General features: G+C 43.3%; 2 protein-coding genes across 6 annotated transcripts in view; both read right to left on the bottom strand.

Annotated features, from left to right (window-relative positions):
• tbc1d4 (TBC1 domain family, member 4) overlaps nt 1-17,838 on the bottom strand; it is a 28,539-nt gene extending 10,701 nt beyond the window's left edge. The window contains exons 1-13 of one of the 5 annotated variants that reach the window (XM_056388932.1): nt 16,149-17,838; nt 10,078-10,206; nt 9,758-9,995; nt 9,280-9,524; nt 8,003-8,092; nt 7,367-7,471; nt 7,050-7,182; nt 6,826-6,917; nt 6,539-6,649; nt 5,136-5,258; nt 4,540-4,599; nt 2,315-2,529; nt 1,736-1,888 (exon numbers count right to left, since the gene is read on the bottom strand). In XM_056388932.1, the coding sequence (XP_056244907.1) occupies nt 1,736-1,888; nt 2,315-2,529; nt 4,540-4,599; nt 5,136-5,258; nt 6,539-6,649; nt 6,826-6,917; nt 7,050-7,182; nt 7,367-7,471; nt 8,003-8,092; nt 9,280-9,524; nt 9,758-9,995; nt 10,078-10,206; nt 16,149-16,547 (2,093 nt within the window). In that variant the 5' untranslated portion in view covers nt 16,548-17,838. Of the gene's footprint in view, nt 1-1,735; nt 1,889-2,314; nt 2,533-2,909; nt 4,083-4,539; nt 4,600-5,135; nt 5,259-6,538; nt 6,650-6,825; nt 6,918-7,049; nt 7,183-7,366; nt 7,472-8,002; nt 8,093-9,279; nt 9,525-9,757; nt 9,996-10,077; nt 10,207-16,148 lie in introns of those variants that run through there. The other 4 variants (XM_056388931.1, XM_056388933.1, XM_056388936.1 and 1 more) reach the window with 4 other exon arrangements.
• Nucleotides 17,839-18,406: 568 nt separating this feature from the next.
• On the bottom strand, nt 18,407-22,036 carry commd6 (COMM domain containing 6). The gene is made up of 7 exons (XM_056389611.1): nt 21,776-22,036; nt 20,585-20,643; nt 20,079-20,144; nt 19,900-19,976; nt 19,570-19,738; nt 19,317-19,469; nt 18,407-19,232 (listed from the first exon to the last, which is right to left on the bottom strand). The coding sequence occupies exons 1-7, from the start codon at nt 21,798-21,800 to the stop codon at nt 19,182-19,184; spliced, it is 600 nt and encodes a 199-aa protein (XP_056245586.1). The 5' UTR covers nt 21,801-22,036; the 3' UTR covers nt 18,407-19,181.
• Nucleotides 22,037-22,582: the final 546 nt, after the last annotated feature.

Consider the following 22,582-nt stretch of genomic DNA (forward strand, 5'->3'; position numbering starts at 1 on the left):
TTGTGGTATATAATAAGTCAAATATGGTGTTTGCACCATGCAACTACCAAACCCTACAGCAACAAAACAATTTTTTTGTTTAAAGTACAATGAGAGCAGCTTTTGCAGATTGGGTTGCTTATACTGCACATGTGACACTTTTCATTATAATGTAATTATCTGAAATATTACAGTAGATGAACCGTGTCATGGTGTTTGTTCTCTGTTGCTCAGTCTCTTCCTCTCTTGACATTTTGCACTGCAGTTCATGAACAGCAGCAAAATTAAATCTGACACAGTTATTATATTATTTATTTGTACAAATAAATATGTTGAATTGCTGGCCCCGGATCTACTTTATTTATAAATTACAACCATTTTTGGGCATCAACATTCAGAGTACATTATATCAGTTATATGTTCAAATAAAATGTTCAGTACTCAAGCAATTTCATGAATACCGTGTACTTCAAATTACGTTCTACTTACATTCAAGAAACAAGGTTTTAATATCATTCACTGAGGATCACTTGAGTTACTGTAGATAATAAGCTTGATCAGCAAGCAAGTGCCTGCCTGATCATGTGGGCAAGAAAAACAGGAAGTGACCTTGGACTGAGACAAATGTCACAGAGACAAGGATTTTGCTCTTACAGGCTGTTCTGCACATTTAACATCGCCTCTTTAACAGATTCAAATTCCTCACTTGACATATTACCTCCTCTCATGTTTTCCTGTCAGTCAGGTCATGAAGAAATGTCGCAGAAAAAAGTCACCGGGGTACAGTAAGCTCAAAGCGCAGCAGAGACGTAAACCTGGCTGCGAGTATGTTGACATCTTCGGATTTAAATACCCAGCAGGTCGAGACTTCTCGACAAGTCGTCTTTTGAACCCGCTCTTATTCAACATCGCAGGCAGAAAAAGCATGTCTTGCTCCTTTTGCCGCATTATCAATGCAAGTGCTCGGGAGATTGGAGCGCTGTCAAAGGAGAAAAACATCCTGTGGATATGACATTTTACAATAGTCGGCTTCCACTGAATCTCATTCATAATGGAAATGTTAACCTTTACGATCTGCCAACCAGACACCTAACCCTGTCAAGGCGGCGCCAGGAGAGGAGATCTAGAGACTGTCAGGCACGTCCACGGCATGTCGCGTTGTCTTGAACATTCTATATTAGTTGATTAATTACTGCAGCTGAATATTGACAGCAACCTTTCAGAATAAACACATCACTTGACTTGAATCAGCATGATGCTAAGAGTAGCAACCCTAAGGCATGGCGAATTCGACTGGTCAGGAGAGGTGGTGGCACAAGTGTGAAATGTCGTTTTATACAGTAAAGGCCATAAATCCAGGTTAAATACAGTTTTGCCGTGCAAAAAAAAAAAAAAAAAAAGCTTCAAATTCACATGCAAATGCCACAAGAGAGGGGTGTATCAGCATCTCCTTCAACTTCTGAGTGAAACAGGAAGAGGGCGAGTCCAGCAGCAGAGACGATGGGGAAAAATAAAGAAAGAGCTGGAAAGTATCTTTACTAATAAAAAGTTGCAGTGGATAGACAGGAAAAGAGTACAAAGATACAGGGACAAAAAAGGCGAGTGTTAAAAGGTTTGACAGCCAACATGTATGCGGCTACTACCATCCCAGCAAAGACCAGTTCGTCCCTCCCACCCATCTCATCCCCTTAATCAAAACCCTGGCCGGTGCGTTTGGCTCTAAGCAGGGGGGTTTTGTCTGAGCACCCCCTCTCACCTCTTGAGACTCCCACTGTCTGCCAGGGAGCCCAGGGAGCCCAGGGAGCCCTGGTAAAAGCTTTTCAGGAAAGTGGGAGTGGAGAAGGAGGAGGGGAGGCTGAAGGAGGACTCGCTCTCCGAAACGCTGCGCTTTCTCAAGACCGCCACGGGACTGGGCGAGCCAAACATGAAATGCCCACAAATGGAAAACAAACATTACATGAGGGATCAAAACAGTGACAGGAAACGTGTGATGCCATTGTTCAAGGATAGAGAAGCGGGAGGTAGAGAGATTTAGGACTGATCAAAGTGCTGCAAATAGATCACATTGTCTGTGTGCACATCAAAGGTCAACTAAATATTTAGTTAGTGCGAATCTGATTAAAAGAAAAGCAACATGTTCTGATTTTTTTGGCACAGTTAGCATTAGCGATATCTTCAAACAAAACAGAAGCTCACCCTTGCAGAAAGAAATTTAGTAGAATTCACTCATCAAAACATCAACTCCTGCAACGTTTGCATTTTCTGCACTGATCACTCCTTTCTCCCAGAGGTTCAAACTAGCAACGCAGTGACCGACAGGTGAAACTCAAGTTACCTGCTCTGCAGAAGCTCTGGGTTAACAGACTGCTGTCTGCGCAGCGGCGCCTGTTTGCTGATGCTGGCCGGCTGACCCTCGAAGGAGATGCGTTTCTTCACAGGTGGATGGCTGAAGGTGTGGGCACGCCGACGGAACTGCAGGCCGCCTTCCGGGTCGTCATCGGGGAAAGCGGGAGGGGAACCCGGAGGGGAGTGACCAGGGGATTCCTCATCCTGCTGAGGAGGGAAAAAAATGTAAAAGGGAGAAAGATGTCAGCGCTTAACTGAAACCCTTCAAGAGTAATTCATATTTATGAGATTCAGATTTTTTTTTTTTTTTTTTAAATATGGTTGGATTTTCTGATCTATCTGACTCTGACTGAGTGAAAAAAATGGCAGAATAATGACAAGATAAACACATAATACAATCCCAAATTCCACTAAAATATCATGTATCACTATGTAGGTCAATAACCTGGGAAAAAGCAAAATGATTCACTCTAAATCACTCTAAATGTCTAGTCAAACCACACACAGCTACTAATTCTATTTCAGAGACTCAGCCTGAAGCCAGACGAAACACTCAGTGACTCAAGTTACAGGTCTGCACTCACCTAGCCAATGACACCCCACAGCAAGGCTCAGTCCAGGTTCAACTTTCCTCTCAACACTCTTAGACTTCACTGTGGCTTCATGCCTGGCAGTACAACCCCCACACATCTATTGTATTCTAATGGACAATGTCCTGTGACTCACAGCATCACACACTATTGGCGGGGAGGATCTTTGTCGACGAAACTCCACATGAAAACCCTGCAATCTCCTCCCATCATGCTCTTGGAGACCTCCCTCGACCGCGATATTTGAGTTGCTTTTTTAAATACTTGAAGAGAATTTTTTTTTTTTTTTTTTAAACTTCAAGGTCTAATGGAACGACCTCAAAAGTCCCTGCAATGACAATCACATTGCAGATCACAAAAAGGTCAGTTACATCTACCGCACACATGTAAGTCGCGCTGTCAGCTGAATGGCTTAATTGTGATTTGTACATTTGAGGAAACTGATAAGATGAAGTGGCTGAGATCAGACACCCGTGCAGCGCGCCGTGTCCTGTGACAGGGCCGAGAAGAGGAAGCCAGGACAGGCATGGCTCAGCAGATGCAAAACAAGCTGGACATCCTGACTTGGATTTCCTGCCTGCCACCGGCATCCTGACACAATCCCCATATGACCACTCACTCGCTTAATGACAGGGCAAACAACATTCTTCTGATTGTTAGAAATAAAACACAAGGGCAGCACCTGAGAGTGAAGAAGATCCTTATAAACACTTACTTGGAAGTGCTTATGAAACTAACAACAATACCCGCTCTTTATAAGTAACAAAGTTTTGGTGGCTTGGTGGTTTAACATCACAAGCATCACATCCTTAAAGGGGAAACTTCAAAGATTTTACACATCAAAGTCCGTTTACAGGTCTTGCGGAGTACTTCTGCATGTGTGTAAAAAGTTATATAAAGCCGTTTGTGGCCTCGGCGGGAGACGCGTGAAATCTGATGACGAAAAACGACAAGTTAGTTGAGTTAGAAACGAGACCTAGCAGACCTCTGCAGGCCGCTCCTCATCTCTGCTCGAAGGCTAGAGGCTCGAGATTACATTAGCCGCCGCTAACACCCAAATCCATGACCAAACTGTCGGAGACAGATGCAATGGGGGTAATGTAGGCACTGAGTTTTGACCAGAAAGAAAAATAAACAATATATTTGGTTCTGTTGCATCGATTTCGATCATTTCATCTTTAAAACATCCTTTGTGCATCTGACAATGTGACAGGACTGGGGGGGGGGGGGGGGGGGGGGGGGTTTAGTGGGACTACATCACACCCTCACTCCACATTCTGCACAGCAGTGACGCAGTGGAGCCAACAACCCCAAATGGTTCATGGAAAGCTCTGTAAACACACTCCCTGCCGCACAAGTCTGTCTTCTGGCCAATGCATCTTCATCATGAAAACTATGTGGGAATAACTAACAGTGTGGAATCATGTATCCATGTGAGAGGAGCGCTGTTGGCAGCCTCCAACTGCTGACACCGATGAAAGTGAAAGCATGCTTATCTTCCTTTCCTGAGGACAGAGTTGGAATATAACATGCTTTTAAGAGCCACTGAGTAAAAAGTGAGAATTCCCAGAGTCCCCCGAGCGAAGCCCTGGAAACTCTCTGCTTCCTCCACAAGGACACTTACTCTTTCAAAACTGCCAATGCTTCCCATGCTTCCCAGGCGGCCCCGCATTCGGCTGGCACCCTGGTAACAGAGGTGATTACACAATATAAAACAAGTTCTGGAAATACAAATGGAGAAAAAAAAAAAAAAAAACATAAATCATTAACAACGTTTTTACACAACCATTTTTTCTGTTATTTACAAAAAATAATTGTTTTTGGTATCGTTGGTAATAATAACATTAACAAGTGTTTAGTTTAGTTTAGTCTCTGAGACAATAACAGATGGCAGCAGAGGTGTCAGATTGCCTGGGTCCTTCTACTGAGGAATTATTGTGCTGTCTCACTGGCAGATATGGGTCAATCCAAATCCCTTGTATGGCAGTGGCACAGAAACAACTGAGCAACTGATACAAAGACTGAGCAGGAAGACGCTTGAAGGTACACAGCACAGTGACTATATTCAGTCTGGTGTGGTGGAGGAGTAAGAGGCAGAGACGGATAAACTTAGAGAGGGAGAGAAATGGTGAAGATAAAACGAGCAGGAAATTAAATAAAGATGAAATTGGTGGGGGGGGGGGGCAGAAAAGGAAATGTACTCTCTCTGCTCAGACGCACCCTTGCAAAGATGTTCTCTAGTGAGCTGGTGAGGGAGGTGCGTGCTTTATTCTTGAGAATATCAAGTTTGAAGCGACTGCTGGTGGCGGCGCCGTCTGCTGCTGCCGAGCTGTTTGCTGCATTCTGTCAGACGACAACAAAAGGACAGAGGACAGAGGAAAGATCAACACAGACACGATTAATAAAATGTGACTGCCATGATTAGTAAGTACACAAACTCAGTGTTACCCATACTGTCGCAGACCCACATGGCCAAGGCTGCGGGGAGTAGCCTACGGCTGCTGGTTGCTTCAGTAATAGCGGAACTGTTGTTGGAGCTCTGCCGTTTGAGTGATAATATTTAACATACAGGCCCTCAGGCGAGATCATGGGATAGATGATGGGTAGTGCTCAACTTTACGTTTCAAGTTAACATTTGTGGGAAGAGAGCACAGAGGGGTGAGACACTATTCTGAATAAAGTCCATTCCTTTTCAGAAGCCTTTAAAAAGCTCCATATTTTTACACTTTTCCTGTGTTTTATTTGAGGTGTTGATCCATAAGAAGATATATTTGTGGTTTTAAGAAGCACAAACCACCTCAATGTAGTATTACACCCCCCCTGGCTGCTCTCTGGAGCTCTAGTGACAACAGGTCGGTGACCAAACAAATAGCAGATTTCAGGTAAACGTTCAGAGAAACCAAATTCTGCAAGCCCGGATGGTGGGTCTGGGTGGGTGGGGTTTGGTGCATGGCTGCGAGCGGTGACTGCTTTTGTTGTCACATCACCAGAAGTCCGTAACAGCTCATTTTAAGCCACAGTTTCTCAATACAGACTGTGTGCATTCCCCTGAGCGCTAACGTAGCGCCTACACCTGCTTTATAATCAAGAAAGACATGGAAATCTCCATGGAAATTGACTTTTCTGACCATCTCTTTGACCAAGGCTCTTAAAAACCCTTTAGGCATTCACGCTATACATTTTAAAGAAAACGTTGTTTCCGCACTGGGGCGGATTGTAGCCGAGTGTGAAGCGGCCGGGATGAGTGTCAGCACCTCCAAGTCTGAGGCCATGGTTCTCTGCCACAAAACGGTGGATTGCTCCCTCCAGGTTGGGGGGGAGTTACTGCCCCGGGTGAAGGAGTTTAAGTATCTTGGGATAAAAGCGGTAAGATGGAGCGCGAAATGGACAGGCAGACTGGTGCCAAGTCACAAATAATTTCCAACACTCCCCCCTATTGTCATGAACTCTAGTGGTGACTAAAAAAAACTGAGATTGCGAACACAAACAGCTGAAATGAGTTTCCTCCTTAGGGTGTGTGAGCTCAGCCTTAGCGAGAGGTAGAGCTGCTGCTCCTTCGAGTCCAAAGGAGCCAGTTGAGGTGGTTTTCAAACATCAGCCCTGCCTACGGGAAAAGTGTTTACCTGAGGGGCTTCTCCAATGTGAAGGTGGGACTTTTGTTTGGTTTCACAAAGGTGTCTCAGATGGAGAATCACCAGCTCATTCTCCTCTTGGTCTGACTCGGATTTCAGCTTCTGCACACACGGACACACAAACACCCGAAAACCATGATGGAAGAAAAACACTGCTTTGAAGCAGATGCAACATTTGTATAAATACTATAAGTAACTGTTTCTAGCAACGAATCACCAAAAAACTGTTAATATGTCACTAGTTTTTCAGGCTTCCTGTAGGCAAAGGCGAACCTCACCTGAACTCGCTCAAAAATCTCCGCCTGCTCATTGTCAGTCAGCTGGGAGAGATATTTTTGGATGGCTAGCTTCGCTCTGGGTGGATAGAGACCTAAAAACAGAAGAGGAAATAAGACTTCTCTTCCATCTAGCTTTAACTCTGAGAAACAGGCCATGCATCAATATATTCATAAGTCAAGGCGGAGAGCAGTGCAGGATGTGTGACTGCGTTCATGTGGCTTACCTTCAATCCGCTCGCAGAGCTTGTGCAGGTCATGCATTGGGCAGGCTTCACACAGCTGGACCTGGGTTTTATTGCTTTGTAAGGCTGCTGCTGTAGTGAAGGCCTGCTTCAGCGTCAGCATCACCTCATCTACCTGACACACACAGTCAAACGTGGGGAGAAGACACAGACACAGACACAGACACACACAGACACACACACACACACACACACACACACAAAGACAACACAGACATTTTAGGGGAGATTACAATAAAAAAATATTGAGTGAAGATAAAAAGCTGAAGTGATTTTCAGTGATGTTCTGTGCGACTCACCAGGGACTCACTGGCACACTGGAACACATAGCAACAATACTGACTGGGACCAGGCTCCGATTGGTCCCGACAGATGAAACCAAAATGGTCGGTCTGCTTGATGCCCTGTGTCAAAGTCGAGACAAACAGGAAACTAGAATAAATCACAGTGAAGGACGGCCATACTTCTGTATCTGTGTATTCAGTCAAGCCTTACAAATGATAAAATAAAACTGAAACTAAGAACAGCACATGTCACTGACACCATAATGGCTTTCAACATTGTCCATTTCCATTTTCCATTCAATTAGTAAAAGCACCATTTTGCTCTTACGAGACACTGCATTATCTTTATGCAGGACGCCCATTTAAAGGAATGGGATTGCATCGAGCAGTAATAAAAAAAAGAAAAAAGAAAAAACAGAAAAAAGAAAAAAGGGAACAGATTTCTACATCACTGATAAAGATGTCATTTGCCATCAAATTAAGGATTGAACATAAAAAGCCTGCTGCACTGTAAAGACGGGCACTAATGTATTAGATGTCTCGGAAAAGCAATGGATGAAATTAGTCCGACCTTATCCACTGAGTAGGACTGCAGCAGAGACACAAGAGAGAGGCTTTTAGTGTAAATACGACGAGTAAAAATAAACCAACCTGACAGCAGGATGAGATATCTTTGAAGTTCTTCTCCAGCACCACTGTTTTACTGTCTGGACTTATGAGGTTTATTTCAAAACGCCCCACCTGTGACACGCAAAAAGTGTATTTTGGTCAGACACATAAAAAAAACAATAACATGTTCAGGCTGTTTGTAGATCATGCATATAATAAGAGGATAACAGTTTCACCTATCTCATCACAACAACTATGACTGTTCTCAGACCTGTTCAATGACACACACACACACACACACACACACACACACACACACACACACACACACACACCACACACACACACACACACACACACACACACACACACACACACACACACACAAAATCAAGGTCAACAAGTCTGCACCAACGATTTTTCCCATAATTGACTGCTATGTAGAGTATCATATTGAGCGTTGTGCTCTAGTTTTTAAAATTAGCTTCATGAGGAAATGGGCATGGTGTGTGAGGAATGGCAGCTGGCTCGCTCAGCAGCCCCGCATGCTTTTCATAAGGCGGCGGCCATACGTTTACACAGGAGGAGCGCCGCGGTCACAAATTCTACTCGGGAGTTACAGCCTCTTTAACTTCAAGCGGCAACACGAGGGCCGAGCTGGTCTGTACTTTATAACTGCCAGCGCACGTGCACATAAAAATGATTTGCAGTAATGAGAAGCTCAGAGGGGGAACTGAGCAAGCACCCAAGCTGCCGTGGCAATCCACGCTTAGGCTAGCAAGCATTTGGTTTTCTGGTGTGACAGGTGGGATCAAGTTCTTCAAGACAAGTTATGACTTGGAACTAATAAAAAAAAAAAAAAAAAAACATCTTCTCACTGACAAAGGAGTATATTTAAAGTTCTGCCCATAAACCTCAAAAAACCTCATAAACACTACAAGTTTGGACTCAGTCCAAAAGAGAATAAAACATCCTTATGACTCAGATCAACTGTAAATTGTATGTTGTCCATCTACACCACAATCACACAGAGTACTCATTCATTTTAGTTAACTGCAAAAATGACTGTAATTCAAATATAACAGATCTCTCAGTCCAGGCCGAGCACTTGAAAGCATACTAAGCCATAGGTTTTAACTAGAGGACATTGCTGTGATGATAAATCTTCTCGGTGTCAACGGCCTGACAGTCTGCAGTCAGCCAGTAAGCTGGACTCAGAGATAAGATGCCTCTGAGCCGCTGTGCACATTCTGAAGCCAAGACATCAGCAAAACTGCAGCATCAACATTGCCACTTTTCGTGGAAATGTTTGTCTTTACCTGGAAGAGCATGGTGCGGTTCTTGTCTGCATCAGACGGCTGAACGTGGTTTGGTGCGCTGGCATGTCTGCGGCGTGTGGGGCCCTTGATGACGCCCTCCCCTGGCTTCTTCTGCAGACTCCCTGCCAGGCTGCTGCAGCGCGTGCGAAATTCCTGAGGCTCCTCAAATCCAGAGTCCTCCAGGATGCACTCGGGGAACGCTCCTCGCAGGCTGCTCTGACTGGCGCTATTGGAGAGGCTTTTACCTGTGTATCCGACACAGATACACCCGAGTGTTTATTTAGATTCATGTTGAAATATGATAAAATGAAAGAATTTCTCCCACTGTGATAATGTGCCATGCGAGAATGGTAAGCTTGACAAGCGTAGCAACGGTAGCTAAGGACTGGGAAGCTTCAAGAGCGTGCGACCGAGCGTCGTAAATCTCTGACTAAAGCTACTTGCTGATTCAGCTTTGACCTTTTGTTACTGCCTTTACCTCCACCTCTGGTCACGTCCTCCACTCCAGGAACTTCTGGGTCTTCCATCCTCTCACTCAGAACAGAGGAGAGTGGGTCTGCTTCTTCCCCGATGAGGAACTCTACAGGGGCGTTCTCCGTGGACCCTCGCTGCCCGTTCAGCAGGCGCAGGCGCTTGCGCTCCACCTCATGCTGACGAAACTTATCGATGCAATCATCAATGAGGGTGGATGGAGCCTTCTTGTGCCCGACCGTCACCTGGAATCCAACGGCATCCATTCAGTGACCTTGTATAAATGGAAACACACCATATATCTGAAGCGTATGCACAGATTCATACCTTGCCACAGTAAAGCACTTCAAACTTCTGGGAGTTGTAGAAGGCCTCGTCAGCTTCCTGTTTGGGCCTGGCATCTTCCTTTAGGGCGGATTTGGACACTTGGCGAATGCTGCTGATCACCTCAGGGACCTGTAAGAAAGGAGAGAGGAGAGAAGGGATATGATGAATAGGAAAACATTAACAAGGAAAGTCATAACAAAAGAGAAGGGGAAGTGAGGTGGAACCAAATACCAGGGGATATTTTCTCGGCGGCTCATCCTATCATCCAACTCACCACATTAACATCAACAGCAATAACCCTTATTACTTAGAAAAGTTCAAGTAAAAAGCCCAAATAGATTGTCCTCCGTAGGCTACAGTGAACCACCCTTCACATATAAAATAGTGCCATCATATCAGTACAGGTCTAATGTAGACAAACCGAAGTCAACACAAAACAAGAAAACTATGTTCATATGGCATTTCCAGTTGGCTCAGGAACTTGATCTGACAGGCAAATTACATGACCTGACGTAATGGTTAAAAACAAACACAGTAAAAGGTTTGGACTAGCATAAGCTAGTCAACAATAAGGACAGACTAAACATTACAATGGAGTCAGAACAGGGCAGCCAGCCAGGGAACACCCACACTCTGTGGGACAGAAGACAAAAGGAAAGAAATCAGAGACTTGAAGGTCACAGAGCCAGTTTCTGCTCCACCGTGTTAGACACTTGCAACTTGTTCAACACCTGCAGGAGCAGCCAGCGTCAAATAGGAAATGTATTTTTTGGTAACTTGCCTCCAACAAGTCAAGACAGAAAATATGAGCAAATTCTTCAGCGGTACTTGAGAGTGCGAAAGGCAGTTCAGTTTTTAGGCACTTTTTGCAATTGAGAGCGAAGGGGAAAGAGAGCAGTGAATTATTGCTTCACTAAAATTTTTGGCAGAGTGCTCCCTGAAAAGCGAGAGTGACCCGAACCAGGGTCACAGCCAAGGTCAGCCAAATACTGTGTTTAAGACAACAAGGAGCGCTAAAGCAAACAGTGGCTGCACACACCTCCTATGGTATCCGATAAGAGCTGTGTACTGACTGAGCAAACATATGTAGAGCGGGGAGGGAAGTTATGCAACAATATACTTCAGAGGTGTGAGCAGAACTACATAGAAGCGAGAGGGGCAGACAAACAGGAAAGGAAAGACTGTGAAGAAAATAAAACATCCTGAGAAAGTCTGACCCTGCTCTTCACAGAAGCCCGCTCATGTATGAGACACCGAGATGAAATACTTGTCCGCCATATTGCTGCTGTGGCAACATGAGCTATTTTAAAGCCCCATTTTTCCAAGTCCCTGCCTTCCCAAGGGCTGAGCCGTGCATGGCTGGTGACAGAGGACTGTATTGAGATGAGGAAGAGGGCAGGTGATGGGGGCGGCGGGTTCTTGGTCATACATACTCAAGCCTGTTTTTCACTCAAACACACTTCTGACCTGTGTGATTCACTTTCTAACTGTTAGCTGCCTTATTTTTCAGGAACCGTCAAAGAGTCTTTTGAGATACTGCAGACCTAAAAGCCGCCAAAACCAATGTCTGCACCGAAATATCAGCACAAAATCACTTAAAACATGCAATTCACCAGGTGTGAAAACACAGTAGCTTTGCGGGGTAAAGGGCAGTTCTGCGTTGGCGAAAGCAAGTGTTGACACTACAAGGTCGAGATAATTCAGAGGCCTTAGCGGCTGAGAATCACAGCTGCACTGTCTGTTCTGTCATGCAATTATGTGTCCTGCATCACTTTACCGCAGAGGAAAAAATGACAGCACTTTGTTAACATTTAAAGGAGCTGCTGGATTATACATGAGTAAGATGACGCCACCCCACCATTAATTATTTGTAGTCTACCCAATACAGAGCCAGCAGAGGTGCTCATTCCTTGGGTGGAGGCAAGCACAGACAGGCAGAACGTTGTCAGGGAGTAAAGCATGTGTGTTTCACTGGGAACCTATTCAAACATGTCCTCCCACTCCAACGGTTCTTCATGCTGGTTTTTATGTCTGATTTTCACCTATCATTGCCTGGCTTTATAAAATAATATCAGCAACACTGGTTGTGATCCAAAGCTTGTCTACATAAACCAGCGGCCAAGCACGGCTTTAGAGCTTAGGAGAAAACAAACACAAGGATTGTCCTCTCTGAGCTGGTAGAGTCCTGAGCACTCTGAGCGCACGGCTCATGTAATGTCAAACCTCCCTACAAAAGGCCCTAAGAACATCTGATCAAACAGTCGCTGGCACGGAGTTCTGCTGCCCTTATCGGCACCATTAGGTCCAACCACAGGGAAGCAGTGAGGACCCAACACACTCGCCCGCATGATCTGCGATTAGGCCTAATTAGACACACAGGTTATCACTGTGTCAATAGAAGATAAGGATGAAAACAGACAGAGACAGAGAAATGGAAGTCCGCATTTCAGACCAGCAGCAATACAAGATTACATGCTTTTTAAGTTAAAAGTAATCGATGTAAGTTCTTGCGGAATTACTAGAGATACATTTTAAAAATTCGATTACAGCTAAACTTCCTACGTACAAAATTCAAATGTCTGATTTCAACAAGTTAAAAAGAACTGAATCAGAAACTATGAAATATAAGCAACTAAAAAAAAAAAAAAAAGTTGCTTATTATTAAAACTTCAAAATAAATATTCTTGCTTTAGTACACAAAACTGTGTTTATGTGCCTGGAGCTCTGATTCATTCTGAAAGCACTTCACTGTTGTCACGTTTGTATACAAACCTCACTACAGCTACTGCCCTGTGTCCTCCCAGTGCTTTTCCATGTGCCTGAGGGAAACCTGTGTGCCTCAGTTTAACAAAGTTTATGTCCCGACTTAAAACAAAGCAAACAAAGGCTCTTGTGTCACCTAAACATGGGGCGGGAGCTCATATCAGAGCTGGAAATCATTGTGTGTCAAGACAGTAGTGAAACAAACTGGCTTTTCCTTTCAATCCGTGCAGTTTTATTTTCTTTTTCTTTTCTTTTTTGGGCGTCAAATAACACGTGATTTTTCCATGGTGTACGTCTGTATTATGTCATTATAAACTGACAAAACACCGCCAGCTCTCTGTTAGTACAAGTTAACTCTCATGATTTGCTGACAGTGTAAAAAGAACTTACTTAATCCTGTGATTTGCATGGTCAAGCCAATGTACAATAAATCTAAACAGAATTAACTGCAAATAATGGAAAGGATTGGCTGTGACAGTGTTTTGTGATAATATGGAAGCTAATGAAGGCACCATTTTCAAGCAAAGTCAATGTATCCCTGCTCGGATGTGACATGGAACAATATTCTATTCACTGTTGAGGATGACGGCACTCTGTCAGACTCTATCATGACAACCAGATAACAATCTCTGGTCTTTCATGTCTTGTTTAGCAAGAAATGTGATCATGTTAACAGATAGTGACTGGGCCACATCACCTGCCGTGGCTGACAAAAGGTCAGCACAGGTGTGACAAAGGACAAGCTTGTCAACACCACGCAATGGCGGAGAATGGAAAAAGTCACGTTTGTGCTTTATGATAATACAGATGGATAAAAAAAAAAAAAGAAAAAAAAAGATATCCATGTGACCTAGTGTAAAAGCTGATAGGCAGACAATAATGACCTTTCATCCCACTTTGGCTTTGAAGCACATGAATGTCTGATGTCATGTGCATCACTCTTGGCCCGACTTGGCTCATGAGCGTGTCCCACTGTCACTACGTGCCACTGAAGGATGAACAGCACTCGCAAGTCAGCAGAGGGTCACCCAGTGAGTGAGGCCACCGTGGTCCAGTTCCAAGTCAGAGCAGAGGTGGAAAAACACACCCAGGGCTCGTGGTTTACACTGTACAGGATCAGACTGTATGTCACTGGCTTGATAATGGCAATACTGAGTCAGGTTGAGTGCGTGTTAAATTTGTGCCTGCTGCCATGAGGCTGTAAATGAATGTCCCACACTCTGAGCCACTTCAACGGTTACATTTAACCTCTAAACGACAGTGTTTGTTTAACTCACTGTTTGATATTACGCTGGCAAAATCTTATGTTGGGCCTGTTGTCATGGATACCTCAATCAAGAGTCCACTTATGTCTGACTCTTAAAAAGAAAAATGGCCAGACCTTATGCATAACCGATTACAGCTGGATCAAAAACCTTTATAACAGAGATGAGGACTGAAGTTGTTTTTCAAGTTGAGGAAGTCAGACTTGATTGTCAGTGCCCGGCTTTTCAAAACAAAGGAACACACATCCATGTCTCCGTACAGACTTGGCTTTTGTTAGCATTTCTTCAAGTTAACCTCCATTTATTTCTATGCACACAAGATATACTAAACTGCACTTGAGCCAACTTAGCTTCTCTGCCCTTCAAGACATCATGTATGTCATTTTATTTTAACCTTTCACATCATATTGCTACAGGCCAGGCATCTTTCCTCAGGGTTTGCACAATGTTCCCCTGTCATGTCCACAGCTAATAATAGATTTGAAAACACGCCTGTCCCCCAAAAATAAAGCAATAATTTATCATGTCTTGAAAATCAGCTGGGCTGAATAGAAAATCCACAATAGCACAATAAGAATGCCTGTATTATAAACAGGAAGTACCTGGCAAATAATCAAATCATCAACAAGGACTTCAGCAGGATGTTGTGTGTGGCAGCAGTGAATAACCCATGCATTCCACACGCTCCACCTTGCACATGTTGCTTGCTTGCTGGCTGCCAAACCAGTTTTTGTTGCGTAATAACGCTAGGCGAGGTATGTTCAAGATGCCGTCTTGCCTGCTGCAAACATTTGGGATCCAAGTACAGAGGCCAGACAACTTGAGAGTGTGTCTGCCTTGAACTTGTTGCGTCTTCTCAGTTTTGACTTACAGACACACTGTTTGCTCAGGCGCCTGCACATACCACAGGAAACATTATACAACGCAGGCACATATAAGACTGATGCAAAACATTGTGCATAACATCTTATTTCTGTTTGTGAACAGTCTGTGAAGGTTTCCTGGTTCGTTGCAGAAACAAGAACGACGTGAACAAGTGTTTGACACTTCAGCTTGTGTTACAGTACATTACGAATCATGTAGACACAACCACAAACCACATGATTCATGTGTTTACACAAGAAAACACAAGAAAACTTCACTATCACAAACTCTCACTCAAAGCTTGCACATCAGTGCCACTGGGGTGAGCTCTTGAGCATGGTGTCAAACGCGTACAGTACGACCTAAAGTGCATCTCAGCAAAGACGAAAAAGCACAACTGCACATTGATTTTCACATTGACTCCCACCTTCCTGATTTTGACTCTCTCTTTGACCACAATTCGCTTTATTACTCAAGAGTGGCGTGCTGATCAGCATGTAAATGTGCTGACTCGATATTGTGTCTATACAGTTGTGGTTGTTATCACACCATAGGCACCAGGGAGATGTCTGATCCCCTAAAGAGGAAAAGCACAGGGATGGATTAACTTTACCAAAAATCCAGGGTGCTCTGTTCATCATCCTCCCTGACCGCTGGCCTAAATACTTAATACCAGAGCAAACATGTTTTGACTATTGACTAATCTGCTGTGTGTTTGAGATTAAATGACACAGTTGTCACCTCAAGGAGATTTTCAATTCAGGCTCTGCAGGTCATTCCTTTGTTTCGTGTTTACAGCAAAAGCAAGATTCAGGTCATCATAGATGGGTGATCATCACTGTAAATCATGAAATAATGTAGATTTATGAATCTCATATATAAATATATCTTATTTATGAGCTCCATAAATAAGACTTTTAATTTGAAAACCCTTAGGCATTCACTCTAAAAAAAAAACCCAGACATTACAGCGAGACAAATTGGACATATGAGCAGCATATGAGAGGTCAATGAAACCTCACATTGGGTTTATAATATTGCAGAAATACTGTGCAATTCAGAGTGAATTACACCCCTGATGCGCTTGTTTTGTCAGTCTGTTGTCCTTGGTATGAGGTGCGCTCCCTTACTGTTCCTGGCACAGCTGTGAGGGTATTTTTGGCACTTGAGCAGGCCTACCTGGTTGGGGTCGCAGGCCTTGAAGACGTGACAGGACATCTCGGACTCGGGGTTGTCAGGCTGACCCCGCAGGAGATAGGCAAAATAGGTGAGGTCATTGCTGTTGTGAATGAAGCGAGAGATGAGCTGTGCTTTGTGCTCGAATATGAAAACTGAAGAGTTGTTGCTGCTGGAGGGGACACATCGGACGAAGTGGGGGTTGAGGACCAGCTGAACTTCCCTCGGCTGCACCGCGGGGCCGCAGTCGCCTTTCTCGCTCCTCCTGCGGATCTCAGCCACCAGCCACGGCAGCATGGGCAGGGTGGTCCGCCTGTCCAGCGAGGACCAGCCGATGTAAGTCAGCGCGAACCTCCTGTCCGACTTCGGCGGGTTGTTCTCCTTCTCATCCTGACTCTCCATGTCGACCCAGCAGACTTTCGGCCGAGGCTCGTTGACAGCTTTTGCGGGACTAAAGACTACTTCAAAAAACAGTACCGATGTACCATTCCTTGCAACCAAGGTCGTGCGTAGTTGTGGTTAGTTTGCAACAGTTTCCATGTCCACATCCACAGTGAAAGTTCATACAACGAAGCAATTAGCTACGTGCACAACATGTGCTCGCCCTGTGGATCAGCTACAACACTCCATGTTATCCAAACCTCTCCAGATTCTCTCCACGATGGACTGTTTCCCCTCAAGGATTTCAAGTCAATTTACTTATATGGTTGTGTATTTGTAGTTTTCTCCCTTGCTCTGTTCCTCCACTGTTTGCATGGGCAGTGAGTCAAACGCTCAACAGTCCTGTACTGTACTGTCCCAGCCAGGCTTGCTTGCTAAAACGTGGCTTTGGATGGCTCCTGTGTAAACACAAGTCGCCCAGAGGAATCTGATTTCTTTGACGTTGCTCCTGAGCGCATAACGGGGCGACGCATTTACACAGTCCCAGCCCCAAAATCCCGCCTCACAGAAGCTCAGCTGGCACGGTCGCACTTTTCTTTCTCAGCGGTCTATAAAATACATACATTGATGCTTGTTTATCGCCTTTTAGTGCAACCTCCCGATTGTGGGTGATCCTTTCTTCCACAACGCCTTGGAGGCGGAGCGGCTGTCCGAGTTGACGATCCGCCCAACCATCCCATGTGCTGGGGGAGTGGGCAGGGCAGAGCCGCTGTGCGAAACGTGACAGGACGACGCTCCGCCTCTCTGTGTTGGCAGCACAATGATCATATGCAATATTTCATGAAGGCGGTTTACAACTATCTGTTTACACGCAGCCTGTGCTGAATCAGTTTTGGACAGCTGTGATCACATCTGATATGCATCATGCACTAGATTTCCATGTGCCATCTGCCATGAATCTGCCTATCCCAAAAATAGTAGCTTTGCCATATATAACCTCATCACTGGGGCAGTAGCCGCCAGAGTTCTGCAACCTACCAATCCCCACACTACTGATGAAGACTATGAATGTTCACGTTTTTACTGTGGAGGAATTTCATACTGCAGAACAGGCCACCAAACATACAAACACTACGCCCCAAAGCCATATTTCATGAAATCCTGTGGTTGTATTTTTGTTTCTTGAATGTTGACATTATATTCAATCAACTGTCTAAAATGCATTGCAGTGGGAATTGAGTCAAATCTGAATGATCTTAAGCATCAATAAAAAATAAATCTGCACACTGGATAATTAAAGCATTGGTCAGTATGCTGCAGACCCTCTGGACTCCCTACCAGAACAAAGAGAGAGCCTCAGACACTCACATCAGGAACCAGTTAGGATATAAGTCTATCCAAAAGTACCTCAGAATTATTTCTTAGTGGATTCTGTGAGATGGTTAACAGTGACACTAATTTACAGATTCAATTGATTTAGTGTATAATTGTTTTTACATTGATTTGCCACAAGATGTGAAGTTGTGGCAAATAACGCCCAATAAGGGTTTAGATTTAATAATCATTAGTTGTGTCACTGTTGCATCACACACAAGTGATGATGGGACAAAAAAAGGCAAAGGCCAACTCAGAAAACAGATGTTTAACAGTTACCATGGAAAACACAAACAGCAAAAGTCTTCACAGTCATTAGCAGAAAGCACAAGGACTGTAAAAAAAAAAAGGTTCACATGCTGCATTTTACTGAGAAGCTTTTCAAACTAACGACTGTGCTGCAAAGTAGATATGGAAACACTTTCTGAAACTATATGGTGGAGGGGATGTTGTATAGTGAGCTTATCACAATCTCTTACCGTAGAATAAAAAACAGTAATATAAGCAACGGTTGACTCACTGTGGAAATTTATTATAAGATCAAAGCCAGAAAAACAAAATGCAGTTAAGCTAAACCATATCAATGTTTGTAACAAATAAACAAATGCAGCACAATTAGAATATTAGTCAGGGTTTTGTAGTACTAGCAGAGTAGTTATACACCAGTAGGGCTGAACAATATGCAAAAAAAAAAAAAAAACATATTATGGCAGATATGCAATACAACTTCAGTCGGACTGGTCATTTTTGAGTTTTGAGTGAAAAATTTTGATTTTGAAATTTTTGATGGGGCTTATACCAAACAAGCATGTTCCTTTACATGTGGGGAATATGATTTGTAGGCCAAGGCGTCTCTGTAGCACCACAATGCTACATTTATGATATGCTGTGACACATTTTGCCTTTATCAAAAAATTGCAGCTCCTGCGATTTGGATATTGCACTTGGGCCATATTGTGATTTTTGGTTATATTTCGATTAATTGTTCAGCCCTCTATGCTACATGTCCCTAAACTAAAATTCAATATATCTGAATAAGTTAAAGGAGGGAGTACACTGAAATCTTGGCATTCAAAGTGACGACAAACATTTTCAGCTATTTTACCAGCTGCAGTAAATCGCTTAAAACTGAAGTGCAAAACTGACAAATAACAATTGCAGTAATTCGGATCCACATTCTGAGACAGCTGACAGACAAAAACCTGGCTCGAGCTGTTCTTCCAGTGGTTACATGTAAACTGGGGCATAATTCTGCAAAGGACTTAGGTGTCCTTGCAGCCATCATACAGTCTCCATAACAGCTGCCATCTCCTTGAACTGCTTGTGAAAGTTCTGCAGAGGACAAAAACAAAAATCAAAATCACGCCAGTCATAAATTACACCAGCAACACTGCATTTACGTCAATAAATACAGACCTGGAACTGGGGAATGGTCATCTCAAAAGACCTCTGACAAATCTGTCCAGAGGGCTCAATGATCTTCAGCAGCAGAGACACATACGGGGAGTTGAGAGATCGGCAGGTGTCGGAACTCACTGCCATGCCGAGCTTCCACTGTATGTCCACTAACTAGACAGATACAGTAAAATAAACAATAACAACTGTTTTCAGGCCATCAAAAAATATTTGAAAATGAGTGACTGCTTTACTGCGTTAAATGTAGATATACCTGGCCGATGCTTAACATGGTCTGAACCTGTTGCTGAGCATGGACTAATGCACCATGTTCACTCCACAAGCTGTGCAGCACCTGAAGGGAAGCTTTGGACCACTTGTTACTGCCTTCTTCCAGCCTCATTACAAGGTCATCTCCAGAGAGGTTGTTCTTCCCAGCCGACCTGGCGATACAAATGTTAACCATCACTGCTTACATTACAACAGTGTGCTTTTTTGTGTTTTGTGTTTTACCTTTTGACGGGCTACATAAGAAATAAATGTGTGCAACATTTATCAAGTTAACAAATTGCAATGAGAGGGAAAAAATAGGATAAAAAAATACCTGAATGTTATCAAAAGAAATCTGATAATGTTCTGCAGAGCTTCATGGTCAAGTCTGACTCCAGCTCTCTGAAACCTCTGCCCAGCAGAAAAAAAACAACAAAAACAAGTAATGAAAGAGGAACTTGGGAAGATGGGTTACTATAAGTTAAAAAAAAATCCAAGGAAAGATTGACTCACATCAGAAATTTCAGCTGAATCTACTCCTCTAGCCTGCCCTTGAAGATAAGTCAGAATGTGCTGACACTGTGGAGATTATAAGATTAGTTATCAGAACTACAGCACAACCTCTATGGCAACAACACCACATCCTGTGCAACTTGTGCAGAGCATGGCTACCAGTAGCCCTTAGATGACACTATTACATTGTATTTAGCATCCAGTTGTTTATCGCACTAGGGGTTTAGTCCACAAGAACTTCGCCTTGCAGCAAATCTTAAAAACTTGACGTGTGAAGAAGCAGGAAGCACGAGTGTCTGTGGTAATCCAACAAATACTAGTGGGCAGTAATAACAACATGACATGTGACCTGTGTGTTTTTTTTCTCTTATAAGCACTTCTATAATGACTCACTAAGCTATAAATGAAAGACTGTGTCGTATACTCAGATGTCTTTTTTGTAAAAATGTAACTTGCTTTCGGTACACATCGGGATGTGCAGACAACTTGAGATAAAAGATACTCACTGCTTCCGCTAACAGATCTGGAGAAAGCCTACAGATGTTGTCTACAAGTTTGTTGGTGCCTGAAATACAGAAGTGAAGCAATTCATTTATCACAAGGTCTCCCCTATATTTCTGCAGCCACAACCACTGGTCTCAAGAAGCTCACTGGTCATGGAGTCATGTGAGTCTGACTATAGTAATTATGGTACCTCCTTGCTCTCTTTACAAGAGAAGGCAAGCAACTGCAACTACAATAGCATTTGTTATTTCAATTATTTATTTATTGCAAAACTATTAGATATCAGCAAATATACTCAATGTTATCATATTTGTCCTTGATGAATCTCATTAGAAATCTCTTTTTTTGTCAGAACTTTATTCAGTAAACAGAGGACAGTAAAGAAGGGTAAGGGACAGAGGATAATAAGCAGAGGCAACAAATCAAGCAAAATACAATAATAAGTAATGACTGATAGAGAAGAGAATAGTTTATAAATTAAAAATAAAATGACAATTAATACAATTTTTTTTTTAATGCATGAAACAAAGGGTGCAACATACAAGTGTCTCCTGGTTCAGATTCAACACAATGCTGACAGTCCTCCGGCTACCAGAGGCCTGTACTACGAAGCAAATGCATCATTCCCAGGATCTGGGTTAACTGAACCTAACATTGCCGTCCTGACAGGTAACACAAAGGCAACAAGGGAACCAGCTTAAAATATCTTTTGTATCATGCAGCGGAGGGAAAAGTGGTTCTTCCAGGAGGCTAGAAGAGATTCTGAAAATACTATCGGAAAAACAGTAGGTTTATAAACGTCCATGTTTTTTTTGTTTTGTTTTATTTAACATCGCCGGTTAGCTTGTTTTTAGAGCTAACACACGAGAGGCACTAACTGGCGCTAAGGTGATGTTTAGGTGTAGCCACAGGTAACTGGTAGGGGTTAGGGGTCAGATTAGCATCCCAGAAGACGACTGGTTTGGGTTGTGCGTGTCGTTTGGTTAAGATTCAGGTAAAGGGGAAACACACTTGTAGACAGGGAAACGCTCTTCGACAAAACTCCCCGGCTAGCTACTGTGTTAAGTTAACGCTAACCCGGATGGTGCGGAGTGCTAACTGATTAGCCAAACCTATTCGTCTTTCTAGTCAAACTACAACCTGTTGTAAACGCTGTAACACTATGTGATGCATGTTCAAAATTAAAAACCCACCATGTAATTCCTCTGCTGCTGGCATCTTCTCTCCCAGTCAGGCTGCAGTTGTCACCGCCAGTGTAACCAACTCTCCCTAGATTTGGAAACTTTAAAAAAAAAAAAAAACCTCTTGAGCGACTTTTTTTTAAAAAGTAATATGTAACTGTTATTTTCGAAAAAACCGCGTAGTGACAAATATAGCGAATTTTTGGCCAAACAACTCCTCTCCTTTGCAGAGAGTCGCCAACATTATTTTCCTTGTTTTATTTTAGCGGATTGTAAACCATCGTAAAAGGTGCATACTGCCACCTACTGTAACGGAGTGTCTTCTTCTTCCATCACCATGATCATGAATTTGGACAGACGTTTTGTTACCTGGCTCCCCCTCCCTGCAGGAGATAGACCAGGCCCACAGTGTATAAGAATGACAGGCTGTATGTATACAGCCATTTATTTACCATTCTTCCCCACTCATTCTTACATTCCCATTTCTTTCTTTCTTTCTTTGAAAATCATTCATTCAAATCAATTTTAAACCTTAAGTGGCTTTGTTTTTTGTAGCTTTGCTACACTCGGAACAACTTTCTGTTTCTCACCTATTTTACTTTTTGGGAGATACACTGAGACATTTACTGATTTCACACAGGAGGAGGATGCACTACTTGAGTCGTTTCTTTGACTTGCCATAAAGTAACTCTCCAGCAGAGGGAGCAGGTTCACTTATCTTTAAAATGGAATGGAAAGATGTGTTGATATCAAAAACTAATGACCCCAGCATTGATTTTCTCTTTTCACTCGCTTTTTGCTCAAGAAATGTTCAAAGAA

Source organism: Seriola aureovittata, chromosome 11 (assembly GCF_021018895.1).
Source record: "Seriola aureovittata isolate HTS-2021-v1 ecotype China chromosome 11, ASM2101889v1, whole genome shotgun sequence".
Taxonomy (NCBI): Eukaryota; Metazoa; Chordata; class Actinopteri; order Carangiformes; family Carangidae; genus Seriola; species Seriola aureovittata.

Coding starts and splice junctions, on each gene's coding strand:
- commd6 (XM_056389611.1), bottom strand. CDS start 21,800: ATGCCAGCAGCAGAGGAATTACATG. Junction 19,977..20,078: donor ATTCAGCTGAAATTTCTGAT/GTGAGTCAATCT, acceptor TCTGCTGGGCAG/AGGTTTCAGAGAGCTGGAGT. Junction 19,739..19,899: donor TTTCTTTTGATAACATTCAG/GTATTTTTTTAT, acceptor TTGTATCGCCAG/GTCGGCTGGGAAGAACAACC.